Consider the following 24596-nt stretch of genomic DNA (forward strand, 5'->3'; position numbering starts at 1 on the left):
GGTCAGGTAAGAGGGACTAAATGTGTCTGTTAGATTTAGGAACAAGAGAGGTCAGTGGTCACCTTGAAGAGTAGTTTGGTGCAGCACAGAAGCAGCTGGTTTGAAATGAGGTGATCTGTGAGTTGGAGATAAAATAAAAATGGCAAATTTAAGAGAGGATGATAGCTAGATGAGGGTTGGAGGATTTTCTTACCAATCTGCCTTTACAGGTAAGATTTTTATCTCTTAATTCTTTAGATCTAGTTGCTAACTTTATTACCATATTGATTTGGCATAATTGTAATTTAACATGAGTAATCCTAACAAATTATATCTCAAATAAATATATCATTTCTTCTAGGCTTTATGAAGTATTGAAACTCAGCATTGTTGCTTTGCATAGCCTTGAGAGTCTAGGACCCAGTTAAGAACCACTGCCATGTTGCAGTCATTATATAATTTATTTGGAAATCTGAATTACCTTTAACTTACATTGTCTGAAAGAATTTAAAGGAAAGTTTGTATATTTGCATACCAAAGTGGTTTGAAAACTCCTTGAAGGCTATGACTTTCTCTTAACAAACTAAACACCTAGCATATTATTTTAAACATAGCATTAGGAGTTTTGTTTTGCTCTGCTGTTTGAATTGCCATTGATTACTAATGTAAAACCTGTTTTTCAAATTGATTTTTAGCTAAGGTTCAAACAGGAATATTTCCATTCAATAAACATTGAGCACCTACTATATTCCTGATAGTGCTGGGGTTAAAAATAAATGGCACAAATCCTGCCTTGAGTTCACAGTTCATTGGGGAAGACAGAGAGGTAAACAGATCATTGCAGCTGTGTGTTAACGAAATTGAGTTTTTTGTAGTGAGGTGGATGGACCTAGGGTCTCGGGCAGAGTGAAGTAAGTCAGAAAGAGAAAAACAAATACTGTATGCTAACACATATATATGGAATCTAAAAAAAAAATGGTTCTGAAGAACCTAGGGGCAGGACAGGAATAAAGACACAGACGTATAGAATGGACTTGAGGACACGGGGAGAGGGAAGGGTAAGCTGGAACGAAGTGAGAGTGTGGCATGGACGTATATACACTACCAAATGTAAAATAGATAGCTAGTGGGAAGCAGCCGCATAGCACAGGGAGATCAGCTCAGTGCTTTGCAACCACTTAGAGGGGTGGGATAGGGAGGGTGGGAGGGAGACGCAAGAGGGAGGAGATATGGGGATATATGTATACATATAGCTGATTCACTTTGTTATACAGCAGCAACTAACACAACACTGTAAAGCAATTATACTCCAATAAAGATGTTAAAAAAACAAGAAGCTGTAATAGAAGAACAAGTTTGTGCCTCCACTATTCTAATCTACTTGCTTCCCACCCTGAGAGATTTGCTGAAGTGGTCATTCTGAATTTATCACTGGCAGCATCTGTAACTTGCCCTTGAAAGTATTGTATTTAGTCTCTGTCTCTGAAAGAGTCTAGTGGGTAAGTAACTTACTGAGGGGAGTGGGACTAATTTTTGTCAACACAGACACAGCTATGGTATTCATGAATTTTTTTTGAGACTAATAAATCAGGTGTTGTAGTCTGTGCTTATTTTCTGCTTATCCGTTCTATGAAACAAATCCTGTTTGGTGAATTTAACCTTATGTAAATGTATCATTCTTTACTCACCCGATGTAAATTACTTTTCTAAACAAACTTTATATGCTCTTCTACGCAAGCGTGTATGTTTTCTTTAAGCCCTTAAAACTCGATTAATGCAAGTTCAGAGTAACATTAAAATTAAGTAATCCCTTGGTTCTTCAGAGTGTTTTAATGGAATAATTTGAATATAACAAAATTCGGTAAAAGAAACTTCCCACCACTCACGATCTTGAGGTGTCCACTCTTTGATATGTATGATATTAGACCATCTGCTCTTTCCTCCATTACAGTCAAATATTACATGCTAGTACTTATATATTCAGTAATTTACAGTACATTTTTGTCATTTCTTATTAAAATTGCTTTAATTTTTTAAAGACTAAATTTTAGGGTATGAGTTAGGTATAAGATTTTTTTTTCTGCAGAAGGTGACCATAAGGAAGTTGAGAGAGCATAGTACCTCTTGCTTAAGATATGAAGATGAGAGATAAATAAGGCATGGTTTTTGTCTTTAAATAAATGTTCAGTATAACAGGCCTAAATTTAGGCATAGTTATAACAGTCCAGATTCCCTCAGGGAACATTTAAGGTGGCGAGTTTCAGGTTGTTCACTGACTGAGAGTTACTGCTAGTATCTGGTGGGGCTGGGTGAGGCTGGATTTCTTAATTTATGAGCTAGTGCTCACTGTCAATAACATGCCAATAGCAGCTACAGTGAGAAACAGCTATAAAGATGTTATGCCTCTTCTCACAGCTACTTGTCTACAGAGGAATTTGAATTAATTTTTATGTTTAAAAAAAAAGCTAAGAAAATGGAGATTTTGTGAGTGTTCTTTTTTGAAAGGCTCCAGTCAAAAACTTTTACCCTTTTGTCAATCAAATGGTGTGTCTAATAGTTAGGGTGTCAGTACCCATTTTGAAGTACAATGCCAGTTATTTCCCTATAGTAGCCTCCTTAAAACCTGTATGTTGTTACGATTTATCTCATGATTTAAATTTTGATCTTTTACTCTTCTTTTTAATGATTTTTGTGAGCATTTAATGCTTGCTTTCTTTTATTCTTTTTGGAAGTAGATGATGATGAGTGTTTGGTTTCAATGGGTATAAAATGAACAATTGAATTTGATCTTCAACATCCCTTTCAGCTGTTAAAGTCTATGATTTTTTCCATTGTGATCATTTTTTAGCAGAATGCTGGCTTTTTAAAATTTGTATATTGTTGGTATTTTACTTTGATTTAGAAACTTGTACAGTTTTTCTAAGTGAATGAAAATAAGCTGTCTTTAGAGGATTTTCCCCCCCAAACCCCAGATCCATAATTTGTGTTCCTATAGAACCAGTCATGGACTAAGAACCTTTGTAAATACTGTTTTTTTATTTTTAAACATTTACTGAGACATGTAATAGACCTAGTAAATAGAAATTTGACTTAACACTTAAATTATTTCAGTATATGAATGAAAATTTGAAGATATTTTATTTTACCTTAAGAGAACTGTTTGAATTTTCTTGGGAAAGGATATATGAAATCAGAAGTAACTTAATGTACTGAAGTAGTTACCGAATCTATAAACATTAGAAAATTGAAGAGTAAGGTTTAGGACTATAACTTTTTCTGTTAGTTTTGAAATTTCATCCCAAATTGGGAGTGATTTGAAAAAAATCAAGATTACTTAGGAATCTTTAGTTGACTCAAAGGACACTTTAAGAGATTAATGAAAGTTTAAATGAAAGGATTGGTTTCTAACAAGTAAACTACTTTTGATTTATAACCAGTTTGTGTAAATTCAGGGTTAAAATTAATCAAACGTCTTTCCTAAGCTTATGAACACAATTAGCAGATCTTCAAATTAGATGGTATGTTTCATACACTATATTAAAAAAAAAAAGAATAAGTTTTCTTGTCTGGGGTATGTTCTCTTTGAAGTAATCTTGCCTAAAAGGAATCTTGATTTTTAAAAGCTGAACAGTTTAAGATCAGTGGGGAATGGAGTGCTGGACAGGAAGTTGTTTACATGTATAAAGCATACTTATTGCATCAGGACTTATGGTGTTACCTTTTGAATCAGGAATGGATTTTTTTTTTTTTAATTTTATTTATTTATTTATTTATTTATTTATGGCTGTGTTGGGTCTTCATTTCTGTGGGAGGGCCTTCTCTAGTTGCGGCAAGCGGAGGCCACTCTTCATCGCGGTATGCGGGCCTCTCACTATCGCGGCCTCTCTTGTTGCGGAGCACAGGCTCCAGACGCGCAGGCTCAGTAGTTGTGGCTCACGGGCCTAGTTGCTCCGCGGCATGTGGGATCTTCCCAGATCAGGGCTCGAACCCGTGTCCCCTGCATTGGCAGGCAGATTCTCAACCACTGCGCCACCAGGGAAGCCCAGGAATGGATTTTTAAAGACTAGAGTCATCACCAAAAGGGCATGGGCTGTCTTCAAATATTGAACTCTCTTCCATACATTCTTTTAGTATAGCTCTGTCAACCCCAAGCGCAGGGAGTCTAACTGACCGAGGGACCCTTTATTGGTCAGGGTTCTCCAGAGAAAAAGAACCAATAAGAAATCTATCCATATAGTGATTTATTTTGAGGAATTTGCTCAGGCAGTTACAGAGGCTGAGAAGTCCCACTGTCTGCCATCTACAGACTAAAGACCCAGGAAAGCTGGTGTTTTAGATCAGTCTGAAGTCCTGAGAACCAGGGAAGTCAGTGGGTAATTCCCAGTCTGAGGGCAGGGGAAGACTGGACAGTCAGGCAGGGAGGGGTGAGTACGACTTACCATTTCTTCACTTTGTTTTGTTTGGGCCCTCATTGGATTCATGATGCCCACCCACATTGTGAAGGGCAATCTGCTTTACTTAGTCTACCCATTCAAATGCTAATCTCATCCAGAAACACCCCTGTAGGCACACCCAGAAGTAATGTTTAGCCAGATACCTGAGCATCTTTTGATCTAGTCAAGTTGACATAAAATTAATTGTTATAGATCCATCCCAGTTTGGGATAACTTGTTACTAAGTTCTGCCTCGGCCAAAAATCTACCTCTCTGTAACTTTCTTTCATTTCATTCTAGTTGTGCCCTCCACTACTCCACAGAATATATCTAGTCACTATTCTACACTAAAATTTCAAATGTTTTATGCTATCACTTATATGTGGAATCTAAAATACAATACAAATGAACATATCTATGAAACAGACAGACTCACAGACATAGCGAACAGGCTTGTGGTTGCCAAGGGGGAGGGGGGTGGGGGAGGGAAGGATGGGAAGTTTGGGATTAGCAGATGCAAACTATTATATATAGTATGGGTAAACAACAAGGTCCTACTGTATAGGACAGGGAACTATATTCAGTATCCTGTGATAAACCATAATGGAAATGTATATGAAAAAGAATATATGTATAACTGAATCATTTTGCTATACAGCAGAAATTAACACAACACTATAAATCAACAATACTTCAATGAAATTTTTTTAAAAATTTCAAATGTTTGAAAATAGCTATCGTGAAATATGCATCCCCTAGACTGAATTTCTTCCACTACTTCAGTGGACTGATTTTCTGACATCTTCAACATTTTCTTTATTATTTTTTACACTATGTTTCTCATGGTAATTCAGACCTGACCAATGTGAAATCTGGTAGGCCTGTTGTCTATAATACAAATAAAAGTTGGTGCCTCTCTTTTGTTCATCAGTCTTTTTGATGTATTCAGTCATCAGTGCTTTATCTGTATAGCAGAGCTTCACTTATATTAGACTGTCATCAGGATTCTCTTTTCCTCTAGGTTTAGAAATATAGTAAAAATAGCTAACATGTACTTACGATTTACTGTGTGTCAGGCTAGTTTCACACTGTTTTACATATATTCACACATTTAGGGAGGTGTGTTATTTGTTATTATGTCTGTGTTTTACAGATGATCCTGTAACATTATAGATGTGTTTGTCCAAGGCAAAGTAGAATCGGTCTATGAACTCCCTTTGTTAGTTGTTACACTCCTGTCATTGCTGCCTAAGACAGCTTGGGAGTGGGAGGGGAAAGCACTTACATTAATTAACATCAAGCTAATGCATACAGAGCTTTGAGTAAACTGAACCTTTGTCTTTGAATATATACTGTTGTATTTCTTGTATGTCATGTTTGTACAGTTATGTTTTTGGAATTAAATGTAGGAGACCATACTTTTGTACCAATTGAAGTTAGCTTCCCATTCCCACCTGTCTCCGATTCCGATTCTGTCATCTAATATACTTGCTGACTTACCTAGCTTCAAGTCATCTACAGATTGGAGAAACATAACTTCTGTATTTTCACAGCACTAAAAATTTAGAACAGTCAGGAATTAGGAGCCCAGTAATGCATTTAAAAACACCTTTCAGGTTGTTCCTCTTATTCTAATACACTTAGTTATAGTAACATATATTTTCTTGCCTGCAGGAATCTTGTGTTACTGTATAATATTAATAATCATTTTTATTTTTTAAATTTATTTATTTATTTTTGGCTGTGTTGGGTCTTCATTACTGTGCGTGGGCTTTCTCTAGTTGTGGCGAGTGGGGGCTACTCTTCATTGCGGTGCGCGGGCTTCTCATTGCAGTGGCTTCTCTTGTTGCAGAGCACGGGCTCTAGGCGCGCAGGCTTCAGTAGTTGAGGCACGCGGGCTCAGTAGTTGTGGCTTGTGGGCTGTAGAGCGCAGGCTCAGTAGTTGTGGCGCACGGGCTTAGTTGCTGCGTGGCATGTGAGATCTTCCTGGACCAAGGCTCGAACCCGTGTCCCCTGCATTGGTAGGTGGATTCTTAACTACTGTGCCACCAGGGAAGTCCCTAATAATCATTTTTAGAGCTCCATATTTCATCCAACTCCATATTTCATCCCCAAATTTACTTAACTCTTCCACCATATTTCTTGTAGTTTTTCTAATGTGTGATATTTTTGTTGTTGTTATCATTGTTGAGTCTAAATAATATCTATACAACCATTCCACAATCTATAAGGCAAGTGACCTTGTGAAAGAAGGGATTGAATTGTAATATTAACAAAACTGTCTCTTTATGAGCTTCACTCAGTACTAAGACCTCATAGTCATCCTTTTGTTTTCTTTTGGGGGCCTGCCCATTCACAGTAAAGCTTATGTGTCAGTTGGAATCCAGCTTATTCTTCTTTTTGAAGACTGTAACTATTTTTGCCCACTCTAGTCTTAAACCACCTCTGTCTTTTTATGTATTCCCTCAAAGATTATCAATAGTGGTTGGGTCAGAGACGTCATCTCGGGATTCTGGGATAAATTATATAGGCCTATGTAGATTAGGTATGTGTTTTCCTTAAAATCCCCCTCTTGTGGAGCCTGAGCTTCCACTTAACATTTCTTCTTTAACTTTTCAAATGGAAGGTCAGAATCTTTTAGTGAACGATGAGAAGCAAAGTAGATGTTCTACTGTGTTCTACCTCAATCCCAAATAGCATGTCTCTTGATTGTCATGTTGTAGCTAACAAATGAGAAGCAAAACTTTTTTGTTGTCTTTGGCATTTTTGTCAATTCACTAGTTAGGTGAGTAAAAGAGTGAAGAGTTGGCAGAGAGGAAAATAGGGGGAGAGGCTATAGATGATCTAGAAATAGACGACAGCCCAATTTATCATTTGTAAGTAATCGGTAATTCAAGTAGTCTACTTTTGGAAAGCGGCTCGTTTGCATTTGGTGGTTTTCCCTGGACCTCTCTTTCTTTAAGCAGTGGGGGGACTGAACATGGTTGGTAATCATGTACTTATCAAAGCCTTATGGGTTGCAAAGTCATAGAAAATCCCCAAAAGGAATTTATTGAAAAATTAATGAAAAGATCATGGATAGGACAGGCTTTAGGCATTGATTGACCAAGGGGCTCAAATGATCTAGCACTGACAGACATATGTCCTCCCTCCCTTTTAGATCCTTTCTCAGAGGCTTTCCACATCTCAGATTTAAGTTCAGTAAGAAGAAACAAGTCTCTGTTCCAGAGTCACAGCAGGTGCCTTGTTGTCACCTATGTATTGGTCTTTGTTGAGTCACATGCACATTACTGAACCCATCATCCTTATGGTCAGGGGAATGTCTGGATATGGGGATGGACCACACTGAGAGTTGGGGAAGGGCAGATCCCCAAACAAAAAGTGAGGCCATTGCTGAGAAATGGGGGAGAAGGATGAGCTGATGTGGCAGATAACAAATATCCACTATAATGTCTATTGAATTCTGTTTTTATTATATAAATTGGTACATTTGGTATTGTTTGTTTTTTAACCTAGAGAAATTTCCATTTCAACCTAATAAACATGAAGGCTTAAAGTAGAGACAGTATAGTAGAAGAAGCATGGCTTTTGAGTTGCAAACAGAGATTTCAGATCCTAGCTATGTTATGTATCCTTATTGTTGAGAAATTTAAGGGCACCCAATAAATAACACGCTTCTCTCCTGCTTGAATTCTGTGAAGAGAAAAGACAAATATTGGCACATAGGAATAAAAACAGTTTTATTACTGACAAAAGCTGAAATGAAAGTTTTTGTGTGACAACAATGAAGTTCTAATATTGAATCCAGAACTAAACAGTTATTTATCACCTGCCCCCCCCCGGCCCCCGGACACTTTGAACAATAGGCTTTTTTACCTGGGGGTCTGCCCCTAATAACTCAGACCAGAATGGATGAGTCCTGCAGACATCGGGCTCACAAAGAACACAGGGAGGTGAGGAAGCTATGTATGTCTAGTTGTTCTCCGAAAATCTGTCAAGCAGCTCATTTCACCTCAGTGGTAATGGGTTGGGTAGGACGTCAGAAATTGTTGAGGAAAATTCCTCTTTGTGGAAACCAGAGGAATGATGACATACATGCCTCCAACACATAGACTAATGAACCTTAATTATTTTATCTCTTCAGTAAATAATAATAATTTATTTTAGGGTTGGTGTGATGTTCAGATACCAAGAAATTTGGGGTATGAAAACTCAGAGAGTATCAAATAACCACCCTCTTCAGTTTTTGAAGTTGGGTTATTATAATAATTGATGTGTGAGTAGGAACCCACTTTGCCTAGGAGATGAGTAAAATTAGTAATAATTGGGCAAGCAGAAGGATTTGTGAAGTGGGAGGAAGCAGGCAATGAAAGAAAATGTCTTACAGAGTTCATAACTATCACATCCTTGTAAATTTAAGCCAAGGCAAGCAAACTTTCCCTCCACTAGCCATCCTCATCCAGCTGGTATAAATTCAGTTTTTAGCCCGTTCTCCTGTCCAGTGGTTCTCACATTGTACTCTCTGAACTAATAACATCAGTATCACCTGAGAATTTGTTAGGAAAGCAAATTCTGGAGCCCACCCTTATCCTACTGAAACTCTGGAAGTGGGGCCCAGCAATCTGTATTTTAACAAGTCCTCTAGGCAATTTTGATGGATATTGAACCACATACCATGATTTGCAAACATCCCCATAACAGTTTCATAGCTGGATATTAATTGTACTTGCAAGTAATCTTTTCTAGTTCCTCATCATTAAGCATTTATTAAATATGGAATATTTTGGGGAGGGAGAGAGGTTGAATAGGTAAAATGGAGCTTAGGCTTGAATGCCAAACAGATATGAACAATAAGACTGTGTTTTCATTCTATAGGTTTAGATATAGTGGCATGATAACTGTTTAAAAGACTAACTGTAGCACCAAAATGTAGAAGGGATTTGTTGTAGGAGATAATAGAATGAGAGAGAAACTCTAGGGGTAGTGATTATAATTTGTGTAGGGGGACTCAAAGATCAGGAAGAAAAGGGGATCTGTAGAAGAGGCTTTTCAAAGGAAGAGTTAATTGAACTCAGTTCACTGAAAGCTGGGGTGGAGAGAATCAAAGATGATTTAAGATCTCAAATCCAGATGATTAAGATAATGATAGTTGGGAAGGGAGCTTTCTAATTAGAGAATAAGATGAATCCATTGTTGGGCATGTTAACTTTGAGGTCATACTTTAAAGGACATATATTAAGAAGGAAGAGTTGAGAGCTCATTTTTAGGTGGTTTAGAGTAAGAGGAGAACTTGAAAGTACATTTGTCCCTTGGTATTGGCAGGAGATTGGTTCTAGGACACCCCCCACCCAAGCCCCCACAGGATACCAAAATCTGCAGATGCTCAAGTCCCTTACTGTCGGCCCTCTATCTGTGGGTTCCACGTTTGCAGATTCAACCAAGAATTGTGAAGAAAATTAAAATAATGCATTCATTCATTCTTGAAATGCTTATTGAATGTCTACCATGGGTCTGGCACAGTTCTAGGTTCTCAACATATAGAAATGGACCAACCCATGCCCTGTATGCAGAACTAATATTGTAGGTGGAGGGAGACAACAAATAAGTAAATCAATGAACAAGATAATTTCAGATAATACTAAGGGCCAGCAAAGAAAATAAAACAGAGTAATGGTAAAGAGTGACTAAGGGGTAGAGAATTTCTTTAGATAGTCAACGAAGACCTGAGGTGGTGACATGTGACAGAAATCAGTTGAAAAATGTGAAACATGTGAAAGATAGTTTTAGGAAGCCAAAAGTTGCTGGCATCACAGAGTGGCCAAGGAGAGTTGCAGGAAAACATATGAGAAGTTCATTGTGCTTTTTGCCCTTTCGGGGACTCTCCCATATGAAAGGTTTGGAGAGACAGGGTAGTGTATTTGAAGGAACATGGACTTAGAGGCATCCCAACTCATTCATGTCAGGCATCTGTGGGCTGTGTAGAAACCCCTCAATTTCTCTGAGGCTAATTCTTCTCAGTAGAGTAAGGAGCAGTAACACCTCATGGGATTAAATTGTGATGATTAAATGAGAGAATGAATTTAAAGCAACTAACATAGTGCTTAATGATAACTATTAATAATCCCTAACAGTCATGTGAAATATAGTTTCATTTAATAATGGTGAAAGCTAATGTCTCTTGATATACAATTTTATTTAGAAGTTATACTTTGACCTTTTATCATGCAAAACATTTTAAGGGCATGAAACTACAGTAAAAAATATTTTTGCAATTAAATGATATGCTTTGATTAGCTACCTGATGACACTTAGAAAGTATGCTTATATGCATAATACTCTCATATGGATTTTACTAATTTTAAATATTTTCTTCTTACAGATGTGTACGTCTCATGACTGATAGGAAGAAACTAGTCATGGGCCAAAGGTCAAGATACTTCCCTGGGAAATGCTGCTGATGCTCCTCTACAAAGTCATACAATGAGCGTTTGGTTTAAGAAAGATTTTCATATTTAAAAGATTTTCATCTTGGATATATATCAAGTGAAAATTAGAGTCTTTTGGGAAACATTTTCCTCCTGTTAAATTATACTTGTAATGGGCGACATGGCAAACAACTCGGTTGCATATGGTGGCGTAAAAAACTCTTTGAAGGAAGCTAATCATGATGGAGACTTTGGAATTACACTCGCAGAGCTGCGGGCTCTCATGGAGCTCAGGTCTACAGATGCATTACGAAAAATACAGGAAAGCTATGGAGATGTCTATGGAATTTGCGCCAGGTTAAAAACATCTCCCAATGAAGGTGAGTTTTATTACATTCATTTTTAGTACTTTGGCGAGTTCTGTAATTGGCTCATAAATAAGCATGCTTAGATTGTCTTGGCTATTGTTTGATTATGCCATATTTTTCGTGGCATTAAAGATTGGTGTAAAGTAACTTTAGATCAAAAAAAGTGTTGCAAATTAATTTATACATTTTAAGTTGGTGGGAGGAAGTATTTTGTACTGTCGCACATATTGCTGCTTGTTTACGATAGCATGATTGTCTTTCCACTTGAGCTGGAATCAGGCTTGGTAGTTCCCAGGGGATTCAGTGGAACTAAACCCTGCTCACTATCCTTCATTTTGCCAGGAGGCTTAAAATAGCTTTCACTGCCAGTAGCTGACCAAGTTTGTTTTTTTTTTTTTTTTAAACCTAAACTTTAACAATTAGTTCAGAAGGTACCAGAGCAAATGGAGTAGATTGGATGGCAATTTTTAATTTAGCGGACATTTCCTTTGATTAAAAATAGTTTTCAATCTTCGAATTATATTCAGTTTCCCTGTGTTCAAAGAAATCTTTGGTTTCATAATTCTTGATTTGTAGTACATTTCTTTTTGAAAAACAGAAACGTTCATTATAACTTCATTGCGTTATGGTCTTTGAAATGGTTTGAAGGGATAATCTTTTATTTAATACATTGATCATGTTGAATATAAAGGTAAGGTTAGGAAGTTTCCAAAAAGGATTTCCAAATTGCAGAGGAGTGGGGGAAGGATACATGAGGATGAATGTTTGGTGATTACAATTTATTTTAGTAAGGAAGGGAAATTATTAATGCTAAAGTTTAAAAGATATTAGTATATATTCCAAAGCCAATTCTAGAAAAATTGTGCTTCAGTGTTTTTCTTAACATTTTTCCTGAAACATCTTATGCCATGCCACTACTTGTGATAAATTTTAAGGTAATAGCAAAAAGTTATTTCCAAAGTTGTAAAAGAATTTTAAATCACACTAAAAGATTCTTTAAAACCTTTATGTGATTCTATGTGAATTGCTCATTGTTTTAATGATAGGTAGTTGCTTTAATTTTTCTGAGGTAGCATGGTCTTGAGGAAGCTAATGTCAGTATTCACATATATCCTAAAAGGGCTTCCTCAGATCAGTTGGAGTATATTCTTTTTTCTGTCAAGTCTTCCAGATTGTCTGGATCTTTTCCTCAAGTCAGAACCACTAGAAACATGGACTTCTCAGTTATACATTAAATATGCTGCACCATTTTAAGAGCTGGACCCCTGCTGCTTAAATTCAGTGAATCAGGAACAGACCCATGGAGCTTTTAATAGATGTAATTTGACAAACTTTGGAGTTTGTTCAGTATGCAAATCTACTTTAAAATGTTAGCTAACTTCATATAACTTTAGCGATTTGTACATTAAGTTGCTATTCTCAATTGGTAGATTCATTAATTCAACCATAGGTACATACTACATTTAATCTAAAACCTAATTTTGGATGTTTCATGATCACCAAATTGATAGGGTATATTAACATTAAAAACCTTCAATATTTATAACAACATAGTTTGTTCATAAAAACGATATTGGGGCTTCCCTGGCAGTGCAGTGGTTAAGAACCCGCCTGCCCATGCAGGGGACACGGGTTTGAGCCCTGGTCCGGGAAGATCCCACATGCCACGGAGCAACTAAGCCCGTGCGACACAACTGCTGAGCCCGCATGCTGCAACTACTGAAGCCTGCGTGCCTAGAGCCCGTGCTCTGCAACAAGAGAAGCCACTGCAATGAGAAACCCGCACGCCGCAACAAAGAGTAGCCCCCGCTCGCTGCAACTAGAGAAAGCGCGTGCGCAGCAACAAAGACCCAACGCAGCAAAAATAAATAATAAGTTAATTAATTTTAAAAAACCTAATATTGAACTTCACTTTGAAATCTGCACATATTTGCACTTCCCTCAACCATGTCTTTGTGTTTCCCTGCTGTTAGTTATGAGAAGACAAAACTTCTGATTAACTAAAAACCCTTCCATGGTGCTTTTTCATTTTTTATGGACATTATTTCTCTTTAGTTTGCACTGCAGTTTCTTTTGTGTTGTTGTTTTGGGCAGTTTTCCTTACATTGATTTTGGTTTAATTAGTGAAGTTTATTAAATTAACGGAAACTTTGTACCTAGTACAGTAGGTTTTAAAATTTAGGGAGGGGATGGCTATGTACCTCTTTTACGACATGGTGGAAGTTGTGGATAATCTCTAGAAATATTCACTTAACACTCAAAATTTTGTGTGTATTGTTGCTGCTTTGTGCTATTAAACAAGTGTATGCCATTTTCCCCGTCTTTTATTCTTAGAAAATTCTTGCTCATCTTCTTCCTAGTATTGTGAATTTAATTTTTGTCAAAATTTGTACAAACTTTTGTCTTCACTGTTTATATATATATAGTTTGTCATTTTGAAATATTCTTCTAAAGAATGTGAAAAAGCCATTGTAAGCATTATGTTTGTGTTTACAGTCATCATAAGAATAAATAAAAACAACAGCAGCCTTCACAGAAATGTTATTTCCAAAGGAATAGTTCTAGTTTAATTTAGAAATAATTCACTCAGAAGCTAATGAATATTTTGTCACTGATCAACTAGGCAAATGGTAACAAATGACTCATCCCTGGGAATAATCAGCTAGGAGTTTTTATGCCCAAGTAAAATGATCTAGACAATAAGTAGCCTTTTTTTTTTAGTATAATCTGCTTATAGTCAGGGAAAGTGGGATAACAATGATTCTTTAAAGTACAGGAATTTTGGTTAGGTAAAACTGAAGTTTATCTGTCACTTTAGTTCTTTCATTCATTCATTCATTGACACACAGTCTTTTGTCAGATCTAGATTAATGATAGTCATATGTTTTGTATATCCCCTAAAAAAAGAATTAGTGTTGGCAGTTTTAAGTGTAAGATAATCGTAAGTGTATAATTAAATTACATCCCAATTTCAGAGATGTTAATAAAATGTAAGAATGTGTGTGTTTTAGAATTGCTGAGATATTGTGTTTATTGGGTATCTCCTATCTTGTTGGCACTTATCTAGGCTCTGGGCATACATCCATGAATAAAACAAAACTTCCTGCCTTATTTTTACATGGGGAAGACAAGTTCACAAGACAAATGAGATGTGTAGTGTGTTAGTGATATATGCCTAAGAGAAAAATGAGTGGAGAAGGAAAATCAGAAGTATTTGGGATGTAGATATTAGATTGCTCTAAAGTCTGGAGGAACAATTAAAGATGTTTCTTAAGAACAACAACAATAATAAGTAACGCGTACATAACGCTTTTTGTGTCAAATTGGTAGTTAGTACTTATAAATATCAACTTACTTTATCCTCACAACAACCTTATCCTGTTTTACAGCCAAAGAACCCACAGCACAAAAAGGTTAAGCAACTTAGCTGAAGTCTCACAGCTCATAAGTCCAGAGGAGGGATTCAAACCTAGACAGAGGACATGCTTTTAACTACTGTAGTGTACTTCGTGTTATAAAAGTTCATCTCATTCAGCTTGCAAAAGAGTTGAGAGATTGAGAAAGAAGTACCTGTATTCTCTCGTCACAATAGTATTTTTTTGATGGCAGGAATTACATGATGAAAAAAAAAAATGGGGATTTAAGATTCTGTTTATTAGTTGGTCTTTAAAATATGCCCTCCTCAGGAAGTTGTGTTTGTGTGCTTCCTCATTTGGCCTGCTAATTTATTGCTTGTTTTCTAGCAGAGCAGTGCTTTAACTTGATTTCAAGCATACTGTACGTGTACTGATCAATAGGAAGTGTTTTGAGCCAGATGTAATTTTCATATTAAAAACTTCCTAGTGGTTCTGATTAATTATCTTTACTCTTAAAAGAATTAGAACTGTAAATTTCAAGGTTAACTGGAATGAGATTTATTGCTTCATATTTTTGGTTTTATGTGTTAGCAAGCACCTATCTTATAGTCCTCAGAATCCAAGAATGTAATTTTAAGGCAAAATAATCTTCTAATATCCTAACTATATAAAACTGCCATTACAGTTTTGTTCTTCTGTATCATTATTGTTTCCCTACATTAACCTTCTTATTCCTGTTCTAAACCATATTTCTTGATCTTTTTATTGTTACCCTAGCTTTTGGTATCTTTCCCATTTTAATGTGTTCCTATGTTATCTATATTATATTTTATATTGGATGGTAGAATAGACTCTAATAAGATTTACAGAATGCAAATCTCAGCCCTTGGTATCATTTATTATTCATAGTACTGTATCAAGCAAAGGATAAAAATGAATTCATAAAAATTAAAGATAGGTACTGAATGGTACTCTGTAAGAGGCATGACTTTATGGATTTGTAAAGGGCAGGAAAGCAAATGAGACACCAAGCTTTTTAAGTGGTAGTTGCTAAAATTAGGTAGACGAGAACAAAAAAACAAAGGAAATAAGGAAACAGTGGTAGAGAGAAGCAAAAGTAGTGTGTGGTAGGAAGCAGGGTAGAGTCAACAGCAATTGTCCCTGGCTGACTAATGTTTCCATAATGTTTCAGATGGCAGTTTATATTTGCACTTGCTAGTAGTAAGGTTGTTGGTAATGGTGTGCTTTGACCACGTCTTCATGATGTAATACAATAAAATTGACTTTCACACATGGAAATATATTTTAACTCTCGAAAGAAATCAGCCTTTTGCCCAGGATAAATCATTACTGACTTACAGGCTACTACAAGACCACTGTGATTCCCTGATGTATGTGTTTGGTCATACAGGTTGGTTTTAGGCATTCGACAAGGATTTGCATGGCCATGGTGTGCCAGCCACGTATGTTTTAATACTTGTATACAGTTATCAGTGAGGGTTTTCTATTGATGATCCTGTGTGACCTTGTCCTAGAAATTTATTCCTGCTACAATAGAGAATTGTATACCCAATAAAATTTTTTTAAAAATAGAAAATTATACATTTAATTTAAATCCTGCTCAGATTACCAGTTTTCATTGCTTATGAATTTTTTGCAGATAATTTTAACACTGACTACTTCTTCTCAAACCTTGTAGCATATATATTTTTTTAAAGTTGTACTTGATAGAGCCTGAAGTAACATCGCTTTGTTAGTTTTTTCAAGTTCAGTTTTCTCAGTACAATAGACATATTTCCTTCCCAAAGCATTCTCTTCTGCTTTCATAACACTATACTCTCAAGGTTTGCTTTCTTCCTATCTGGCCCGTTTCATCCGCCTCCTGTGCTTTCCTTTCAGTGTTGGCAGGCCTGGTGTTTCTGTTCACGGTGCACTCTGCATTCTCCCTGGGTGATGCTCTCCACTTCTAAGACTTCACATCTGACTCCGACATCTGTGGCTCCAGTCCAGGCTTTTCTCCCAGGCTTTGGGCCTTTTGAAAGCTCAGTTGCTTTTAGACATCTTCATTTTCTCAGCCTCTCCAGACTTTCCCTTCTGAAAGCATATTTCCTCTTTCCCCCTTTGCAGTGAAACTGTCATCCACCTTGCTAGATAGACTTGACTTTGATAGGAGTCTTTCACCTGTTCTCACTCACTGGGTCGACAAGACGTGGAAATTCTAACTCCTAACTGCCTCTTAACTCAAGGGTGTCTGCTTCTCTACCTCCCCACCACCCTGCTGGAGGCTGCTGTCTTTCTCTTGAATAATTCAGGTAACAACATACTAACTGGTGTCTTTTCCTGTCTTCCTTCACGCTGCCTGTCACTTTCCTGCTGAAAGCTGGCAGTGGTTTTGCACTTCCCTTAGAAGGAAGTTCAGACTTCTCACTTAGGTTAACAAATTTCTTTGGGGTCTGGCTCCTGCTTACCTCATCTCATCTCATCTCATCTCATCTCATCTCATTTTCCAACTCTCCTCCTCAGTATTTGAGGCATAGCAAAATTTTCAGTTTTCTTAAATACTGTTGTGCCAAGCTCACTCTTGTTTCTGGTCCTGTTACATGATGATCTTTTCACCTAAAGCACTCTACCTCACCCTTCCTGTGACTCTCTCTCTTAATCATTCCTGAGATCTCAAGTTTGGTATCTTAGAACTCCCTTGTCCACCCCAACCCCGTAAATTTGGATTCCAGTTCCCTTTGCTGGCTTCCATTAACAGCCTCACCACCCCCATCATAATATGTAACACACTGGCTTGTGATTAACTGATTACTTGTGAAGTCTGCCCCACCAAACTGTGAGTTCCTTGAAGGCAAGTGCCAGAGAAAGACATCCTGTCTGACTCATTTCCCCTTGTATGTTTATGCCTATCACAGTATCTGGCCCATGGTTGGCATTCAGGAACTAAGCCTAAGTTTGAATTTAGACAGTGATTCACTTAAATTTGAGGGCAGTCTCCTTTTCTTTTGAAATTGAAAATATGATGAGGGTATTAGTCTGTTTTTCAAGAAGAATGAACACAAACACAAATTTTCACATACTTTCTTAATCTGTGTGTTTTCCTGTGGCCCTCACTTAAAGAATGCAGGCTGGCTGCTGCCACCACTACCACTACTCCACACACACACGCGCACACGCACACACACGCACGCACACACACACAAATACATAATTTCAAGTACAGAATTTGATAAGATTGGGATGTGCTATGTAATAGCCATGATTTTCAGTTAAATCCACCTGCTTTCTATATTCCATTACTCTCCCCTCTTCATTTTCTAAAATTGAGACATGTTTTTATTAGCCCCAGCAGTTGGAATGCTACATTTTTTTTTTTTTTTGCTAAAACATCAAGCTATTGATAGAATTTGCATTTTATTCTGTAATCTATCCCTTTCACATATAAAGACAGTATTCTTGAGCCATTATCTATTCATAGAATGGTAGATCCAGACCCCAAAAGCATATATTCTGAGCTGGTTTTGTTTTTTCTCTTTGTCAAGCTAACTGGGCCCTAATGAGATCAATGCCCTTGGCCTTATTGCTGCTACACTACAATCAACGGAGCCAACAGGACTAGGCAGAAGATTCTCAGAATATTTATTCATATGTTATTCTAAATGATTTGATATCATATCTCCTCTCTTTTTAAAACTAGGACCATGTAGTCTCATTACCAGTTCCAACTGCTTACCTTTCTCTTCCCCGCAAACTTTGCTTTCTCCCCCCTCACAGTGGAGCCTCTTCCTAAACCTATAATAGGCTAACACCCACGCCCTGGATTCCATTTACTCTGGCTTCTTCAAAGGCTTTGCTCCAGATTAACTAGCCTGTGTCTCTCCTGTATCACCAGTGTGGTCTTCTCTAGTTGGTCATTTCCATTGCTAAATAACTTGCCTTAATATCTGTCACTCATCTTTAAAAAGCAAAACGGGTTTTATTTACCCATTTTAATTCACCTTTACTGCTTTATTTTACTTTTACTGCTTTGTTTCTCTCCATTGCATCACACTCCTAGAAGAAGTTTCTGTACTCATTGTTTCCACTTAACTAATTCCCATTATCTGTCTAATTCTTTCTAATCAGACTTTCTTCCATACCTCCACTGGAAGATTCCTTATCAAGGCCATCGGCCTCCATCTAGTGAAAGCCAGTTATCCATTCTCTGTCTTCATTTTACTCCACTTTTATAACACCATTTGATATAATCAGCCACATCATCTTTTTTAAAACTCCCTTTCTGTAGTACTGCATGAATCTATTTGTAAGTGCGTGTGTATGTGTATCCCCTTTTCTTCTCAGTTTCCTTTGGTGTTTTAAGAACCCTAGCTGATCTTCAAATCAGATGTTGGAGTGCTCCAAGGCTCTTGCCTCAGCCCTGCTTTCTTCTTGTCAACTTACTTTAGCTTTCTAGAAGCTCTCATTAGGCCCATGGCTCCAGAATCATCTGTATATTGAGGACTCTCTGGCTCAGATCTCTCTGTGAGTTCTGAATATGGATAACCGGCTGTCTACTAGACATTCCCGCTTCTTGTTTAATGGGGATCTCATGTTTAGATCGATAAAGCAGAACCATTAACTCCTGCCTCCCTTTTTCCACCCAAATCTACAGTTCCCAAAGCCTGCCCTATCTTGGTAAATGTCTCTATCATCCATCCACTTGAGTGCATGGACAAAAAAGAATCTAGGTATCATTCTTTATCCTTCTTTTTTTCTTTCATCCACATCCACTCCTTCAGCAAGTTCTGTCTGATCTCCTTACAAGATACCTGGCAGATTCAGTGACTCTGCCTCCATTTCTTTCTTTTTTTTTTTTTAAATTTATTTATTTATTTGGCTGCTTTGGGTCTTTGTTGCTGCGCTCAGGCTACTCTTCGTTGCGGTGCGCGGGCTTCTCATTGCGGTGGCTTCTCTTGTGGAGCTTGGGCTCTAGGCGCATGGGCTTCAGTAGTTGTGGCTCACGGGCTCTAGAGCACAGGCTCAGCAGCTGCGGCGCACGGGCTTAGTTGCTCTGCGGCACGTTGGGATCTTCCTGGACCAGGGCTCGAACCCATGTCCCCTGCATTGGCAGGTGGTTTCTTAACCACTGTGCCACCAGGGAAGTCCTCTGCCTCCATTTCTGAACCCAGGTGCAAACTACCACCATCTCTTACTTTGTACTGCAGCGGCCTCCCAGCTGGTCTTTTCCTCCACTCTCCAACTCTTCAATTTATCCTTCAGACAATTTAAATGAAATTAGTTATCACTACCCTGCTATAAAGCCTTCTAGTGGTATCCATTGCACTTAGAATAAATGCCAGTCCTCTCTTCATACTATTTTAATTGTCTCTTTATTTATCTCCCTCCAGTATAATATAAGCTTGCTGAATGTAAGACTTGTTTTGTTCACACTGGCTTTTTAGCAAGTAGAACAGTACCTGGAAGTAGCAGATATTCAGTAAGTATCAGGAGTCAGGGGAGGGGGGACAGACTGCTGCAGAACTCTGAACTTCATTATATTTAGATTATGTGAGTTTATTATTTTACATGAATAGAAATCAGCTGTCCCCAAAGTGGAGTTAAAACCTATAGTGTTCAGTCTGTAACTTGTCTTTCTCCTTACTTACCTTAACTAACTGTTGCCCTGTAGTTTATGGTTTATAAACTTTGTACCTTCTCCTTTGGTCCTCCCAAACTATCTGAGTTATACCAATAAATATTAATGCCCCCCCAACCCCAAAGGGGTTAAGTGACTTGCACAAGATTTCAGTAGGTGAATTGGAGCCTAGGTTTTCTAATTCCTAAACCAGACAGCTTTAGTGGTGCAGTGACCTAGGTGTGTGCTTGTACATGTGGTGGGAGCGTAGGAAGGATTACGATAACCTTTGGATCAGCTGCTTTTTTACTTTCCTTATTCCCTCCAAGATACATTTTTAAGCGATCTTTAGCTTTATGGCTGTTCTTTTCAGCATTAACAAAATATTGGCCCCTGTTACAACCAATAATAAGTTAAGATTTAATCAACTATTTTTATAGTTGCAGTGGTGATATTTAAAACTGAGGTGTTATATGTAGTTAATGGTAGACTCTATTAAGGGTGAGTTAAACTGATAGAACCAGTATCTTCAAACATATTTCTTAGAAAGAATTGGAGACTGACACAGGGAGGGATAACAATCTTTTTTTTTTTTTGCTGTAAGGGCATTAAAATATAAGAACAAACCTACCCACTGTCTAATATCATCCTTTCATAAAAGAAAGGGTATTTTGTTTGAAAAGCAGTAAGCACATAATTTCAGAACATCTCAAAGTATAGTTCTTTAAAACAAATACATTCTGTTTTGTGGAAAACCTCACTGCATCGATTCCCGCATCCCCCGATTAAACCACAGACTGCTGTTAACTGTTTGCAGCCAGGGTTGATGAGGGGCATTGCTCTCGCCTGAAGAAACAGTGTGTGGAGTCTAAGTTATAATTTGCAAGTTTCCTCTCTCATATTGTCTTTCCCGCTAGTCACAGTCAGTGCAGTCCTTCACTGCCTTTCTATCCATTGACTCTGACTCAAAGCCTAGAGCTCTGTGGAAGCTTTCAGTTGATGACTTTTGTCATGAGAAATCTAAGATGCTTTTTGAACTGCCTAGTGTGGACCCGACTGTGCTACAGTTGCTTGTGAAAACATTCTCTGGAAGCTTTTTGGTGTCTTTAACAAGTAAATAAGTAATTAATAAATAAAAAACCAAAGTAAATAATTACTTTAAGATCTGTATATTCATCTCTCATTGTTCTAATAATGAACTTCCTTTGTTTTCTCTCTTCTGTTCTTTGCCCACCTCTGCATCCAGAGTAATAGCTGAAACACTTAAAGCCGAGAGCCTTACAGTGATCTGCTGTTTCCTGTCTTCTTCCTATGCTGTTCTCTTAGAATGAATTCTTGCCAAAAAATAAAGAGTTGAGGTTAAATGGATTATAAATTTAAATTTATAATGATAAATTAAACGTCATTTCATCCTGGTATCTCTGTCCTCTTTTTCAGTGTTCTTTTCCTTTTTTAAAAATATTTATTTATTTATTTTTGGCTGCGTTGGGTCTTTGCTGCTCCACGCGGGCTTTTCTCTAGTTGTGGCGAGTGGGGGTTGCTCTTTGTTGCGGTGCGCGGGCTTCTCACTGCGGTGGCTTCTCTTGTTGCAGAGCACGGGCTCTAGGCACGCAGGCTTCAGTAGTTGTGGCACATGGGCTCAGTAGCTGTGGCACGCGGGCTCAGTAGTTGTGGCTCGCAGGCTCTAGAGTGCAGGCTCAGTAGTTGTGGTGCACAGGCTTAGTTGCTCCGTGGCATGTGGGATCTTCCCGGACCATGGCTCGAACCTGTGTCCCCTGCATTGGCAGGTGGATTCTTAACCACTGCGCCACCAGGGAAGTCCCTTCTTCAGTGTTCTTAAACTAAGGAAAGATGTCATTTGTCACTGCTGCCTGTGTTTTCATACTCCCATAATAATGTAAATATGTACATACTTTGCATTAGCTAGTTGGGATATATCTAGGCTCGACAGGATCAGCAGGATTAAATTAGAGAAGGACTTGCTTGGTAGGGTGAAGGAAAGGCAAATTTGATCATCCAGCTCTCTCTTAACCTTTTGCTTCATAGCTTTCTAATTCCATGCTCCAGGCAATAAATAGTATGTCCTACAAGGTACCTTTTCCTTTACAGTGACGGTCAGTCAATAGCACTACCTGTTTCTTTAACTGGAAATAAATCCTAAAAAGTAAACTTGAAGGAAAGGTCATCCTAAGTCTCCTGTTTTTTTTGTGACTTGCAAATCTTTTATCAATTGAAGTATAATAGACCTTATTTTTGGACTGTGCCACGCCTTACAGGATCTTAGTTCCCCAACCAGAGATTGAACCTGGGCGCTGGCAGTGAAAGTCCTAACCACTGGACCGCCAGGGAATTCCCTATAACAGACCTTTTAGACTAGAAGTTTTAGAGCTTACAGTGGATGAACTTTTCATTGTTTTTCAGCAAATAAGAATGAAAATAAAAGACTTTCACTTATTAAGTTAACCAACATGCAATAAGTAAATCAAATAAATATCTTTATATACTTCCCCACTTTTGGAGGAAAAATATCATAAGTGAAGGTCAGGGAAATGTTTAATTCCAATATAAAACCATCAAACTCATGTCATTTCTGGTCTCTAGCAGTCTATAAGATGGTGTAAGACAGTATGATCAAAAACCAGCAGTTTGGAAAAGTGGAAATTCTTAGTTCAACCTTGTGTCATCTACTTAAAATGTTCTCTTAAAGCATTGCACATGTTTTTTGGTGATTTAAATTATGTACACTTAGTCTAACTCATGAGAATAAACCATTTTGATAGGGTCTTATGATTGTGTCTAAATGTAATGAATCTAAAGTGTAGAGAATGAATGTGTTTTGAATAAAATATTTTCATTTGTAAGTAGTAAAACTGTTCACTTAAATTTATTTCTTTTTATTAGGTTTAAGTGGAAACCCTGCAGATATAGAGAGAAGAGAAGCTGTATTTGGAAAGAATTTTATACCTCCTAAAAAGCCAAAAACCTTTCTTCAATTAGTATGGGAAGCATTACAAGATGTCACTTTAATTATATTAGAAATTGCAGCCATAGTATCATTGGGCCTTTCTTTTTATCAACCTCCAGAAGGGGATAATGCACGTAAGTAAATTGGGCGGAGGGAGGGAAGACTCTTACGTGTGATGCTAAGTTCAGTGCATTTGCTTACTTAATACATAATAACAATAGCAGGCCAGCTTTTATTAACTGTTTTGTACTGGATATCATTCTAATAGTGCTTTTAATAGTTCTTTAAATATATTACCTCAGATAATTTTCCCAGTAACCCTATAAGATAGACAGTGTCACCTCCATTTTACAAGTGAGACACAGAGGTTAAGTAACCTACCCATGTATGCATACGCTGTGTCTGGCAAAGCACTAAGCCATATATATGATGTGTTATGTGTCATCATGATTTTTAAGTTCTTTAGCACACTATTGTGAAGTAATTAGTTTTTAATTTGGGGTGTTTTTTTTTAATCTTTTGGAAAATCATTATGAAAGCAAAAATTTATTCTTTTCCCTAATCTATTACTTTTCAAGTTCTCAAAATGTTATATATATTTTGTTATATACATGATTTGGATAATTTCCTTGCCATCTTAGAAATGTTTATGCTACAAAGTATTCTGACCAGTGGAAAAATATAGAATGGTAACTCTGCTTTAACTTATAACTGCACATGATTTTGTTTTTCTCTCATCTTTCTATGTCCTTCATTTCTCTCTTTTTTTTTCTTTTGCTGCGTTGGGTCTTCGTTGCTGCACGCGGGCTTTCTCTAATTGCATAGAGCAGGGACTACTCTTTGTTGTGGTGCGCAGGCTTCTCATTGCGGTGGCTTCTCTTGTTGCGGAGCATGGGCTCTAGGGTGCGCGGGCTTCAGTAGTTGTGGCACGCGGGCTCTAGAGCGCAGGCTCAGTAGTTGTGGCGCACCGGCTTAGTTGCTTCGCGGCATGTGGGATCTTCCTGGACCAGGGATTGATCCCATGTCCCCTGCATTGGCAGGCAGATTCTTAACCACTGTGCCACCAGGGAAGTACCCCTTCATTTCTCTTTTAAGTTTCTTCTTCTTTTCCCTTAAAGCAAATTATTTAAAATGGGTATTTCCAACATTACATTCTATAACTGCCTGGAGATCTAGCTTGGGTTTTGGTCACTATATTTAAGTAGCTATAGAGTGAACCATTAGTATTTTATATATCAGAAGAGTGATTCACCAAAATATTTTTGTTTGTGAAAGCTTCATTCTTCTGCCTTTCAAGTTATGAAGAGTTTAATAAATATTTGCTAACTCTAAAAGTTGGCTTAGGTAATCATTTAAAGTAATTCTTTCAAAGGTATGCCTAGAGCTCATGTGAGAGAGAACTTTTGGCAGGGGCGGGCGGGAGGAGGTAGTGGGTCACAGCATAAGCGAGTGGATC

The 24596-nt window shown here is 37.6% G+C and overlaps 1 protein-coding gene across 2 annotated transcripts in view; it reads left to right on the plus strand.

Moving 5' to 3' along the window:
* The window catches only part of ATP2B1 (ATPase plasma membrane Ca2+ transporting 1), a 136630-nt gene that overhangs the window by 52328 nt on the left and 59706 nt on the right, over window positions 1–24596 (plus strand). For both annotated transcript variants that reach the window (XM_061205850.1, XM_061205851.1), the window contains exons 2-3: window positions 10792–11217; window positions 23077–23274. In XM_061205850.1, the coding sequence (XP_061061833.1) occupies window positions 11010–11217; window positions 23077–23274 (406 nt within the window). In that variant the 5' untranslated portion in view covers window positions 10792–11009. The remainder of the gene's footprint in view (window positions 1–10791; window positions 11218–23076; window positions 23275–24596) is intronic.

Source organism: Eubalaena glacialis, chromosome 11 (assembly GCF_028564815.1).
Source record: "Eubalaena glacialis isolate mEubGla1 chromosome 11, mEubGla1.1.hap2.+ XY, whole genome shotgun sequence".
In the NCBI taxonomy this organism is placed as follows: Eukaryota; Metazoa; Chordata; class Mammalia; order Artiodactyla; family Balaenidae; genus Eubalaena; species Eubalaena glacialis.